At 33.0% G+C, this 12,545-nt stretch overlaps 1 protein-coding gene across 6 annotated transcripts in view; it reads right to left on the reverse strand.

The window, feature by feature from the left end:
• The window catches only part of C4H18orf54 (chromosome 4 C18orf54 homolog), a 32,880-nt gene that overhangs the window by 15,691 nt on the left and 4,644 nt on the right, over nt 1-12,545 (reverse strand). For 5 of the 6 annotated variants that reach the window (XM_072606016.1, XM_072606018.1, XM_072606013.1 and 2 more), the window contains 4 exons: nt 10,819-11,574; nt 10,373-10,523; nt 6,798-6,900; nt 5,039-5,170 (listed from right to left, as the gene is read on the reverse strand). In XM_072606016.1, coding sequence (XP_072462117.1) covers nt 5,039-5,170; nt 6,798-6,900; nt 10,373-10,523; nt 10,819-11,574 — 1,142 coding nt within the window. The remainder of the gene's footprint in view (nt 1-5,038; nt 5,171-6,797; nt 6,901-10,372; nt 10,524-10,818; nt 11,575-12,545) is intronic. The other variant, XM_072606017.1, reaches the window with a different exon arrangement.

Here is a 12,545-nt window from a genome sequence, read left to right on the forward strand (position 1 = left end):
TCAAATAACTCAATCTCAAAAAAAAGAAATAGATCTAGCTGTTAAAAAAAAGCTACAAAAAAAATCCTGGTCCTGAAGAATTCAGAGGAGAATTCCATCAAATTTTCAAAGAACAATTAGTGCCAATACTTCACAAATTATTCTCAAAAATTAAGAAAATACTCCACCGGCATTCTTTTATGAGATAAACAATAGTCCAAATATCTAAACCAGAAAAAGAAAAAACACAGAAGGAAATTACAAGCCAATATTACTAATGAATACTGACTCAAAAAATTTAAACCTTGTCAGACAATAATTTATTCAATAAATCATTTATTATAACCAAGTGGGACCAGGGATGCAAGGGTTATTTTGTTAGTAATATACACAAAAAGATTGGTGATTTAATTTTTTTTTATTCTGCTACTTTACTAAAGCTAATATCACTATCAGATTTTTAAAAAGTAACTCTCTGAGGATCTCTAAGTAAACTTATATCATCTGGAAATGAGAAAACTGTCTCCTCCCTTCCTGTGCTGATTCTTTAAACATCTTTCTCCTTATGTTTAATAGTGGACACATTTAAGCATTATTTTGAATTTTAATGGAAAAGTTTCCAGTGTTTTTCCAAGTCAAGAAGCATTTGTTAGACATCTACTATGTACCAGGAATTGCACTAAGTACTAGGCATATTTAAAAAAAAAAAAAGTAAAAATAATCCCTGCTTTGAAGGAGCTCACAGTCTAATAGGGGAGACAAGATGGAAACGACTATGCACAAACAAAATATCTATCTATACGTGTGTGCATATACATATATACACATTTATGCATATATATAAACATACATACACACATATATAAATATATAAGTATATTTATTTATTTATATATAATTTGGTGATAATTAACAGAGGGAAGATATTAACATGAAGGAGGATAAAGAGACCAAGGAAAGGTTTGTGAAAAGTGAGATTATAGTTGAGACTTGAAGAAAACTAGGAAAACCAGGAGGAAGTGAGGAGGGAATTTCATTCATCAGTGACAACTAGGGAAAATGTATGAGTTCAGAGATGGAATGTCTTGTATGAGGAACAGCAAGGAAGTCAGCGTCAAAGTATTTGAGGGGAGAGAATTCTTTAGATTTCCTACTGGAAATGTAGGAAGGGGTAAGTTATGGAGGGCTTTATAAGCCAAATAGAGGTTTTTATATTTGATCCTAGAGACAACAGGCAGCCACTGGAGTTCACTAAGTAAGGGAAAGATGTGGTCAGACCTGTGCTTTAGGAAAATCATATTGATAACAGAGTGGAAGAAACACTAAAATTGGGAGAGATTTGAGGCAGGGAGGCTACTGGAATAGTCTATGTCTGAGATGACAAGAGCCTGAATCAGAGTGATAGCAATATTCACATAGAGAAGGCATTGTAAATGAGATGCTCTCCATTATAAACAATGCTAACTCTTGATTACATATTATATGCTTTGATCATATTAAGCAACAGTAATTTTCATTATTTGCATTTTAGTGTTTTAAACACATGATATGTTTTTCCATAGGCTTTTTCTGCCTCTACTGACTTAATCATGTTTTTAAAACTTATTATTCAATTGTGGAAAAAATTTCCTACAATTAGAAAATCATTACATTCCTAGTAAAAATCTAAACCGCTAAAAGTATGTCTTTCAATAATTGCTCTATGGTCTGTTAACCTAGTTAGTATTTTTGTATCAATATTTATTAGTGATAGTGGTCTATACTTTGTTTCTCTGCTGTCTCCCTCTCTGGTTGAGGTAATAACCATATTTACCCCAAATTAGGAATTTGGAAAGTATCCTCTTTCTCATTTTTGTTAAGATTTTGAAGCAGAAGGTTAATTTTTCTTCAAATATCTGATAAGACTTCAATTTTAAACCCACCAGGATCAGTGTTTAGGTTTTCCATCTCCTCTTCAATCTGGAATTTTACACTTTAATATTCCACTGTTTTTCAGTGTGGTACAGTAGCATATTCAGTCCTCAAGTCAGGAAGACCTGGGCTCAAGGCCTCCCTGCCCCCAGTCTTCTCGGTGATCTCTAGTTAGCCTCTCAGTGTTCCTGGCAATGGTAGAGGAAGTTTCCTCATCTAGGAGTTCCCTATAGTAATGAAATCACAGCTCCAATCCACTACCTCTACCATTTAACTACAGTCTGTTTTCCTTACCTCTCAAGACACAGTCCTCCTCCTCCAAACTGCTCCACCCCAGTCTCCTACTTAAATGGACGTATTTGTGGTACTATTTTTTTCTTGCTGCTTAACCTACCCTTCCCTGGCTAGATAACTGTGAGGATCAAGGGAGTCCCACTTCCAGCTCTAATGTGGAAATAACCTTGTTCCAAGGTTAAGAAATAAGTTCCTCTTTTCTTTTTCCCTGAGGTATTTCTTTATGGGGCCAAATACACAAAGTCAAAATCTTTTGTCTCCCTTTGTGCCTGACTGACATTAAAGAGCCCACAATCTGTTCTTTTGGAATCTATGTCACTACAATTCTGAAGGACTTATGATGAAAAATGCTATCCATTGCCAAAGAAAGAACTGATGGTATCCAAATACAGAATGGAGCATACTATTTTGTTTTCTTTATTTTTCTTGAGGGTTTTTTTGGTCTATGTTTTTCTTTCACAAGATGACAAATATGTAAATATTTTGCAAATTGCTTGCCTTCTCAATGAGGAGGGCGGGGTAGGAGGAAGGATGAGAATTTGGAACTCAAAATTTTAAAAATTAAAATTATTTTTACATGTAATTGGGGCAAAAGAAAATACTAAATAAATTCCAGAAAAAGATTCTAAGTCACCAGATCAAAAATTAGAACTTTAAAATTTTTCAAATTTATCTCTCATTCTTAAAATTCTTTTGTGTTCCTAATATTGCCCACTTCTAGTTTTCCAAAAAAGAATGCTTGAAAATCAATTCCTTTAAAAGTCCTTAACTTTTCATAATAAGCTATTCTTGTATGTAAATCATTTACCTTTATTTTTTAATATACCATATTCCAATTTCTTTCACCTGCTGTACAATCCCACACAATTCTATCTAGGATTCCATGATACTACTTTTTCTTTGACAAAGCTTTACATCTCAATAATCCCCCCATGAGTATTATGACTAAAGTTTCTCTCCAATGATGATATATGTAATTCTATTAATTTAGACTTTGAATTCTTATTCTAATGCTTCTGGGAAGTTTTCTTTATCATTTCTTGAAATACAGTTTTCTTCTTTTCAGGCTATCCTACTGCTATGCTAAGATTTTGGGATGGGTGGTTCAGGAAAAGGTTCAGACCAATCCTGGCTCCGGAAGAAAGAGCTACAACAGACTAACAGTATAAAGCTTGCTCTTGTTTCAGTGCACTTCTGTATTGGTGCACTTCTGTATCAGTGCACTTCTCTCATTGGAGGGAATGTGCCCACTTCTTGCAAGAACCATAATAAAAGATTCTTCTTTTACTCCAGATTTTAGTTTTGTTATTGGGCCCAGGTGTAAGCATTACTCTAGATGGGGAGGGGTCTTTGGGGAAGGGTGCTATTTATAACACCTTGAATACTTAATTTTTAGAAATTCTGATCTTTTCAGCATTTACAATTAGGTCCTGGGGAAATAACAGATTTGCTGAGAGAATTAATATGTTTTGATTTACTCCCTCTGTCATTTTAAAATTTACTGACATATAGGTGTTTTAATTTAAAACAACAACAAAGCATCTACTACCACCTATGACAGAATGTAGATCTACAAAGAAGCCCAAGGCTACTGAATTTTAATACTTGATTAGCTCAATTATTTCAGCAAATAAACTGGCAACTAAAAAAGCAATGCAATTTTACACTATGGTAAGAGAAGTATTAAAGATGCATGAGTCTAAGAGGGTTATGTCATATAGTCAATGCTGGTTTACATTAAAAAAACACAGATAAAAGGATCAGTCAGAAAATTAAAAAAAAAAAAGATGGCTTAGTTATGCAGTAAGAGGGAGAAATTATAGATGGAAACTCAAGGGCTATTTGAAGGACTATCATATGAAAGAGGCATTAGACTTGTTTTCCTTGACCCCGGAAAGCAGAACTAGAAGTAATGAATGGAAATTGTTGAGACAGATTTAAAACTGATAAAAGGAAAAACATCCTAAGAATTAGAAACATCCTAGGGTAGGCTGCCCTAGGAGGTCTTTTAAACAAGAGGCTGAGTAACTATTGAGGATGTTACAAAGGGGATCCCTTCTCAAATCTGGGCTAAGGTGGATGACTTCTTAGATCACCCTTCACTCTGAAATTCTATGAAGATAAAGAGGTCGGCAGGAAAGGGCTGTAGCAATCTCTTCCAAGTCTTAATACAGTCCTTGGCTTAACTGTAGGTGATCAGACTCAATATAAATCTGACTGTGCCCAAACTACCAAAAATCCTATGTAATTATAGTCAACCATATCCCTCACATGATCATCATGGCAGTCACAGCAATTCCACCCACCCTTCTAGATGTTAGGCTCTTTCAAAATGCAGATTACAGGTTGGGTCTTATATAACCACCATCTATGGCTCTGCTAATATTTTCTATCTTTTTGGGCAATAGGGCCCAAACACTTGCAGTCTATTTTATGGGGCACCTTGTATTTAAAGCAACAGTATATATAAATATTGTTTTAAATATCAACAAGTTAATATCTCAAGCAAATATGCCAGAATTTTATAAAATTTTTGTTATACATTTCCATTTTTAAAAAGTTTAGGCATAATAAAATAAACTTAAAACTAGGTTACTCTGCACTTCTTATATTGTTCATTACATTTATTTCCTTATAGTCTTATCTCCCTAATAAAAATATAAAGCTCAATGAAGTTAAGGACATGTCTTATCTTTATTTTTTTCTAACAAGTGACATATTGCTCTAAACAGAGTAGGTGCTTAATAAATTTAACTTTTTAAGTTAAATGTACTGGATATGGGAATAAAAATTAGGAGAAGATTTTTTTAACAAGTTCACAGATCTTAGAAAAATAAGTCAAATATTTGCTTACTTGTTTAACTTCTTCATCTTGTTCAGCGTATGTATACCGATTAAAAGTTTCTTGCACTGCTTGAAGGTTAAACAACATTTGTTTCAGAGCTTCCACAGGACCATGATGTTTACCTCCAGACAGCGTACTTCTCTAAAAGCAAAACATATGCTTGACTTTCCAAAGTCGTATAGCATTAATTTAAAAAAAATCACCTACTACTTTTATAATAGAATTACAGAGCTTGAGCGAGACTACAAAAATCACCTTGTCCAACTCCCCTATTTTACTATTATTTATTAACAACAACATATACTTAAATAATGCTTTACAATCATAAAAAGTGCATTTTAACTTATTGTCCCAACCACCCTGTGAGGTAGATAGGCAAAATATTATTATTCCCATCTTAGGGATGAGGAAACTGAAGTTCAAAGAATTTGTTCAAGGTCACACAACTAGTCAGTGGCAGTCAGGACTAGAACATGGATCATCTGTCCTTCAACTGGTCTATTATATTAATACGCCTGGATAAGATTTGTGTTAACACTATTTTAAAATTCATTCCCAGTGCCACCTAACAGTGTAGTCATGCCCCAATTCTTGCTGTCTTCACTAATTGTAAAAACAAGATAGCTACAAAATAGGAATACCTCTGAGATCCAATGTTTTATAAATTTCTTTTAAAAGTCAGTGATAATGATCACATCATTATTTTCTAACTTCCAATGGAAGTGTTAAGTGCTCTAAATAGCTAGCTCTGTCAACAAGAGTACTGAACAGGGCTAGTAGAAATGAAAGAACAACAATGACTTAAAAACTTTTTTCTCTTAATCAAAATTTAGGTAGATAATGAATAACTGCCCTTTAAGCTTTTAATAAACTAAGGAAGTACACAAAGTAAGGAAAAGAAAATATGAGTCATCTCATACCTTTACAAAAATGTTTTGGGGTGGGAAAAACATCAACAAACATTTATTGTGCACCTACTACAGCACTTTGAGCATAATGCCAAGGGTAACAGAAAGATTTTGAATGATTCTGCAGAAACTATCAACAGGAGGGCATCAATCCAAACCTTCTTAAATAGTTTTGAGGCACAAATCTCTAAACAGTCATTTTTAATTTGAATTATTAATCCTAATGTGCCAAGACATGTGACTTCAATGTATATTTGCAATGGTTAGCATAGTAGTTTCTTTGTCATGTTAATCAAAGCTGAATTTTCATGTTCTATATGTAATTTTTGTTGTATGCTCATTTTCTCATACAGTAACTGTGTAAAATATATTTATAACCACTTCATAGGATTGTAGTACTTATTATTTGAATTTATTATTGTTATATACTATATATTACATGTAATATATTAATATAATAGTTATAATATAATATATAATTATATATAATATGTATTATAATATAATATTATTATATTATCATTTGAAATTATTACAAAGGTTTAAAGAAATACGTGAGCAACATCTAGAATTAATATGATGCCAAGTCCTTGGTAAGAAACATAATCTCCCAATGATAAAACACTGTGACAATAAGGAAATAAAATTTACTAAGATTCGCTTTCTGATACTGCTTCCAGGAACTCAGTAAAAAAAAAAAAACAACAAGTCTGTTAGTCATTATAGTCATAGTTCTTACACATTTAAAGTCAGTATCTTAAATAGTCCTATTTTAACAGTTGGAATAAGTTTTGCTCCCTTTTGAAACTAATATTGTCACAAAACCCCTTTCAAGTTAATAAAAATTCAACTTAGCTTACCGGATTACCCTTATTTAAACAATCTTCAAGGAACTCATGAACACGTTTCACTTTTATGATTTGTTGAGGTCTTTCGTCACAATCCACAGGCACAGGTGATTTGCTAAATACAGGGTAAACAAGTAATACTAGCATCTAGGACTATAATTTTATTAGCCACAAATTATGGTTAAGCCTTACTAATTTCAAACTAGAAACAATGATATAAAGTATTGAAAAATATAAATTAGGCAAGGTCATTTTAAGAAGAAACACAGTTCTATTATTTCTAAAGATCTTTATGGATATTCTAACTGGGTAAATGGACATCTCCAATGCTGACTTTATACAGTACTTCAGAAGTCAAGTCTGCACAGTTAGCATGCAATGAGATGGAGCTGCTTTAAGCAAAGTCACCTTGTTTGCCTCTATTCACCTATCCAAAAATCCAACAGCGTGCAGTCTGAACTGATGCGCACATGTGTTATTCAAGACATCTTCAAAAGCTCAGTGAATATGGAATGTGACTGGAAAATCATAAGGAAAGGAATGATGTGCCTCTCTCATGTAATTAAAAAAAATGTTACAGCTTATAAATTCTCAAGGTATAAACAGAAAACAAATATACTGATTTGAATTAAGGCAACCTGGATTCTGGAAGATCTGGACAACTTACTAGCTACGTGACCCTGGGCAAATCAATGATAATAGTAATGACGTGTGTGTGTGTGTGTGTCTATGTGTATGTATATATGCATATATACATACACTTACGTATATACACACATACATATATACAAACATATACACATATAAACAATATATAATTATATGTTATATATAAGATGTGTGTGTGTATGCACCAATTTAAGATTCCGTATAGAGCTTTAACTAAGCTATATCATTTGATTCTCACAAGAATTCTAGCAGTTAGGTATTATTATTATCCCCATTTTATAGATGTGGAAATGGAAGCTGAGAAGTTGGCTTAACCTCTACATTCCTCAGTTTCCACATCTTTAAAATGAAAGGGTTACACTGTGGCATCCAAGGCCTCATCTAAATTCTAAAACTATAATCCTATGATTTCTATATCACATATAAAAACAATTTCAACATTTTAATGTCACATTGTTCATGTAAACAAAAATGGGGGCTTCCCACACAATAGAATTTAAATCAAAATTCCAAAGAGCATCTAGAATCTGTAAGAGTCTCTGAAAACAAACGTTTAAAATCTGGTAATTCATTATTTTTCACATTATACTGGTAGGCAATATAGTTTAATTTTAGGTGCTAATACCAAATCTGTTAGACACAAACAGACCCTCTTCTGTACCAGCCCCCAAACTGTGTTCACATCTTATAGCCCAACATGTTAATTTCCCAAACATATTTTCCCAGAGTACCTGACAACCCCAGGTAAATTGTTCCACATGTAAGCAGTCCTTTTCATAAAATTACAAAGCCAACCAGGATTTTAAGAGATGATGAATTCAACTTCCTCCTTTCACATACTTCAATTACTAATCCCTCATATCCCGTTTTCAAGACAATCATTCCATACTTTTTTAGCCCTTCTTTATTTTTAAAATCATACTGATATTTATGGAGTAATCAGTAAACGCCTAGAGCTATACTGGGCCATGAATTAACTCTACAGCCAGCATGACTGGCCTACTTTCTATTCCTTCTCTCAAGAAACAGTTCTTGAATTTTCCCCCTTCAATATGTGCCTGCACTGTCCCCACTTTCCAGAATGCCCACCTCTCTCCTATTCTACCCATTCAAGTCCTTATTCAAATCTCATCTTCATAAAGCTTTCCCTTAACCCAACCAATAATAATCTCCCTTCTCTGCATTCTCACATCATTTTTTGTCCATACCACTTAGTCATTTTCTTTTTTATGTAAGGTTTCTCTTTAAATTGTAAACTCCTTGAAGACATGAAGTTTACATCCCCCACAGCACTTAGCACAGTTCTTGCACATTCGTACACAAAAAACTGATACTAACTAAAAAAGAATGGCATTCTGTTTTAGGTACTCTTAACCTATAGTGCATGAACCAGTTTTAAAAACTATTTTCATAACTGTATTTCAATATAATGATTACCTTTGTAATCCCATGTATTTTATTTTATATATTTTAAAACATAATCCTAAGGAGTCCATATGCTTTATCAGACTGATACAAAGGTCCATGACACAAAATTATTTAAGAATCTGTTCTATTTGAAGAAGATAAACATAATAGAAAACTAAGTAAGTAGGAGTAAGCAGCCTTGTTGGGAAAAGCAAATGCATATATAACATCCATTCCTATTCAGATTAACAATGATTTCTTCCTCCTCTGCTTCCTTCATTCTTATTATTTATATTTTACAGAGAGAATATATATAGCACAGTTGTACAATGGAAGTTCCAAGTCCACAACCAAGGAAATAAAGGAGAAGCTTACAGAATCACAGATCAGAGAAAGGGGGCCTCTTTCTGCGCTTATGATTATTTCTTCACTTAATTTTTCTTTGATTGGAGTCGTCAAGCTTGGTCTTTACAAAGAGAAGGCTCTCTTTCCTCCAAAATTATTACTAGTTATTAATAAGTCTTATTTTTCTTTATATCTACCTCAATCTCTTCATATGCCTGATAATACATGAAATGTCACACAAAGGCATCTATAAAACAATCTGACTACTCCTTCAAAATAAGACAGAATGTGCTTATTTTTTCACCTTTTGGAATAAAGAAGGAAAAAAAGTGGAAATTATATATGTTGTATGGAGTTATAAGTAAGACTTAATACCATCTTTTGATGCAAATAAGAATCACAATTTAAAATATAGAAGACAGTGCTAATGGTATACAATTACCATTTTTGTGTTTATATATAGGGTGTGCTAAAAGTCTTAGTCTTAAGATTTCTGGGTCATTCTGCATAAAGTCCTTTTATCTGAAAAACTGCTCCCAAGGCAAATTTCCTCAAGTGCAAATCTGACCATGTGATTTCTCTACTCATTCCAGTGGCTAATTGCCTCTAAGATAAAATGTAAATTCCTCATTACCTTTTAAAGCCCTTCACAACCTTGCTCCACAGTATTTTTCCAATCTTACTACCTCATTGAAATGCAGCCAAAATGGCTTTTTCTCTGGTTCAACACACAACACACACTCTCATGTTTGCACCACCAAGATGCCACAACCCATGCCTGGCATATGCTCCTTATGTCTAGAGTGTCATAGAGGCCATCTTTTCCTTTAAAATGGAGCCTACCACCCTATTTTCTTGATGAAGGCTTTACTGATTTGACTGTTAGTGCCCTCCATCTCAGATTAACTTGTATTTAACTACTTTATATGTGTATAAGTATCTATTAATTTTACATTTATACTATATATATATATATAGACATGTCTACATGTCTATACCTATATCTATATCTCTCTCTATATATACACTTGTCTATTCCATTAGAAGGGCATTGTGAATATGGACAGTATTCTGTTTTTCTGCTTGTCTCCCCAGAAGTGCTTAATAAAAACTGGTGGATTAATTTCTATTTTTTCCCATTCCAATCAACACTATTGCTTACTCACAAAGTAACTGGGATATTTTCCCATGATCTTTCTGCTTCTAGTATATCTAAGGAGCAGGGACTGACATCATTTTTCTTGGTACTTGATAATCCTTCAGAAGAATGCTCTAGAGTTCTCTTGGCCTTCAGGATAAGCAATTCAATTTTGTCATCTATATTTTTTGAAAAATAAAATTAGATATTTAAGAAAAGTGAAATGCAATATCGTTACTCTAGAAAGATAAACTATCACTCAGATCATAGATTCACACAATCTGAATTGTGCATAAGCAGCAATACTTAAAAAAAACAAGCAATGTTAAAATTAAATTTTAGAGAAACAAAAAAGAAAAATGCAAACAAAAAATATATGTAAACTGAATTCCATACAGGGTTAAATATAAAAGTCCCTGTATGTTATTAGCTTGTTTCTCAGATTTAATAGCAAAATTGTAAAAGAAAAGTTACCACTGAATGGCTTTTTGGATTGCCCTGAGAAAGGTGTACTCTCGTACTGAAACTGACCAAGTTCACAACTGTGTTTACAATTAACTAATACTCTGTCACTCATGGAATCTGAAATGCTACAGTGATTAAGTGAATGTTCACAACAATCCAATTTATCAGCAAACTGAGTTTTCCTTTTCTCCATATAAATGTGTTGTTTCTTTTTTTGCATCCGAGAACTACTTTGCCTGGATGAATTGGGTAACAGATCTTGATCATGTAGCCAAAGCGGATAATTGTAATCAGGAATACTAGTTATCCCTGACACATTAAGCTCAGATTTCTGGCTAGTAAGCCATCTTGGGTAATTTTTTCTAGTTTGATGTTCTGAAGTTTCTTTAGAAGGCATCTCTGAAGAATATTCTGATGATGTAGAAATATATTTGCAATGTTTATTTGAAGCATTTTTTATCATGCCACAATGTTTTTCATTGGTATCTGAGAATAGAACAGGAGTAAACAGGTCCTCATTTCCCACAGGATTGCAAGGATCTAGAAAACTAGGATTCCTTTCATTTTCTGATGAAGCATTTTTAAGAAATTTTCTGTCCTGTTTGCTATTTTGATGTACTGATCCAATATAAGTATCGGTGGGCAGTGATCCATCTGGTGGAAAACGTACTAGATCATCAGTAGTTAGGCTAATAGAATCTATGTCACAAGTCATCTGGTTTTTACAAGACGTCTTTGATCGTTTGAAGTCAAAGTCTTGAAAACCTAAAAAAAAGCATGTTGCATATCTGTGATTATCCATATATATATAAACATATATAAATATGTAACATAAATATAATTATAAATGTTTATGAATGTAATGACAAGACTAGCTACAATTTAAAAAAACATTTTTTTCTTCTCTCCTCTCCTAAAACACTTTACAAGTAAAAATAAAGTTATCCATGGTTCACAATATTTCACCTCTTTGTTTCTGTGGGCCATATGTCACTGTCATTCTCTTGCCTAGTATGTTTTCTTGTTTTACTCATTCCAGTTATTCTCTATCCTCTTTTCTTTCCTAGGTTTTTTGTTTCCAGTTATTCTACTGGGCCTTTTTCTTTCACTGTCTGCCTTAAAGCCTGAATATAAAGCCTCCTAGCCTTTAAGTGTCCCCTTCAGTCCCCTGTCAGTGCCAAATGAAGAAAAGAAAGGGAATGATGGATCAGGCCAAGGATTTGGAAGAGCAGTATTTTTAATAATATCAAAACACTATCGTGGACTGAGCACTTAATTTTTATTTGATCAAAACTGGTGTGAGAGGAAGGAAAAAAGCACAGAATTAAAGAACTATTAAATTAGGAAGGAATCAGAGGTCATGTAATCCAAACTGTTGTTTTTTTGTTTTTTAATAGATGAGGAAATCAGAACCAAAGAAGGTAGGTTAAATCACTTGTTCAAGGTTGTTATTAGTGACCAGGCCAACAACAAAATCCATTTCTAGTTTAGAGTTCCTTCCTGTACACAGCAGGAACATAATCAAATAAAAGATTTACTCCCTTAAATTACTCAATGCATTTTATCCTCTAGCTTCCTCTTACCACTATCAATGAAAAGAATCATAGAAATGTTAAAACTCAAAAAGTTAACAGATCTGAAGTACCATGAACTAAAAAGAATCTGCAACTGAAAAAGCTTGGGAACCAAATAATTACATAACAATTTTATGTAAGATCAGGTTTTGTAAAATAATT

Source organism: Notamacropus eugenii, chromosome 4 (genome assembly GCF_028372415.1).
Source record: "Notamacropus eugenii isolate mMacEug1 chromosome 4, mMacEug1.pri_v2, whole genome shotgun sequence".
Lineage (NCBI taxonomy): Eukaryota > Metazoa > Chordata > Mammalia > Diprotodontia > Macropodidae > Notamacropus > Notamacropus eugenii.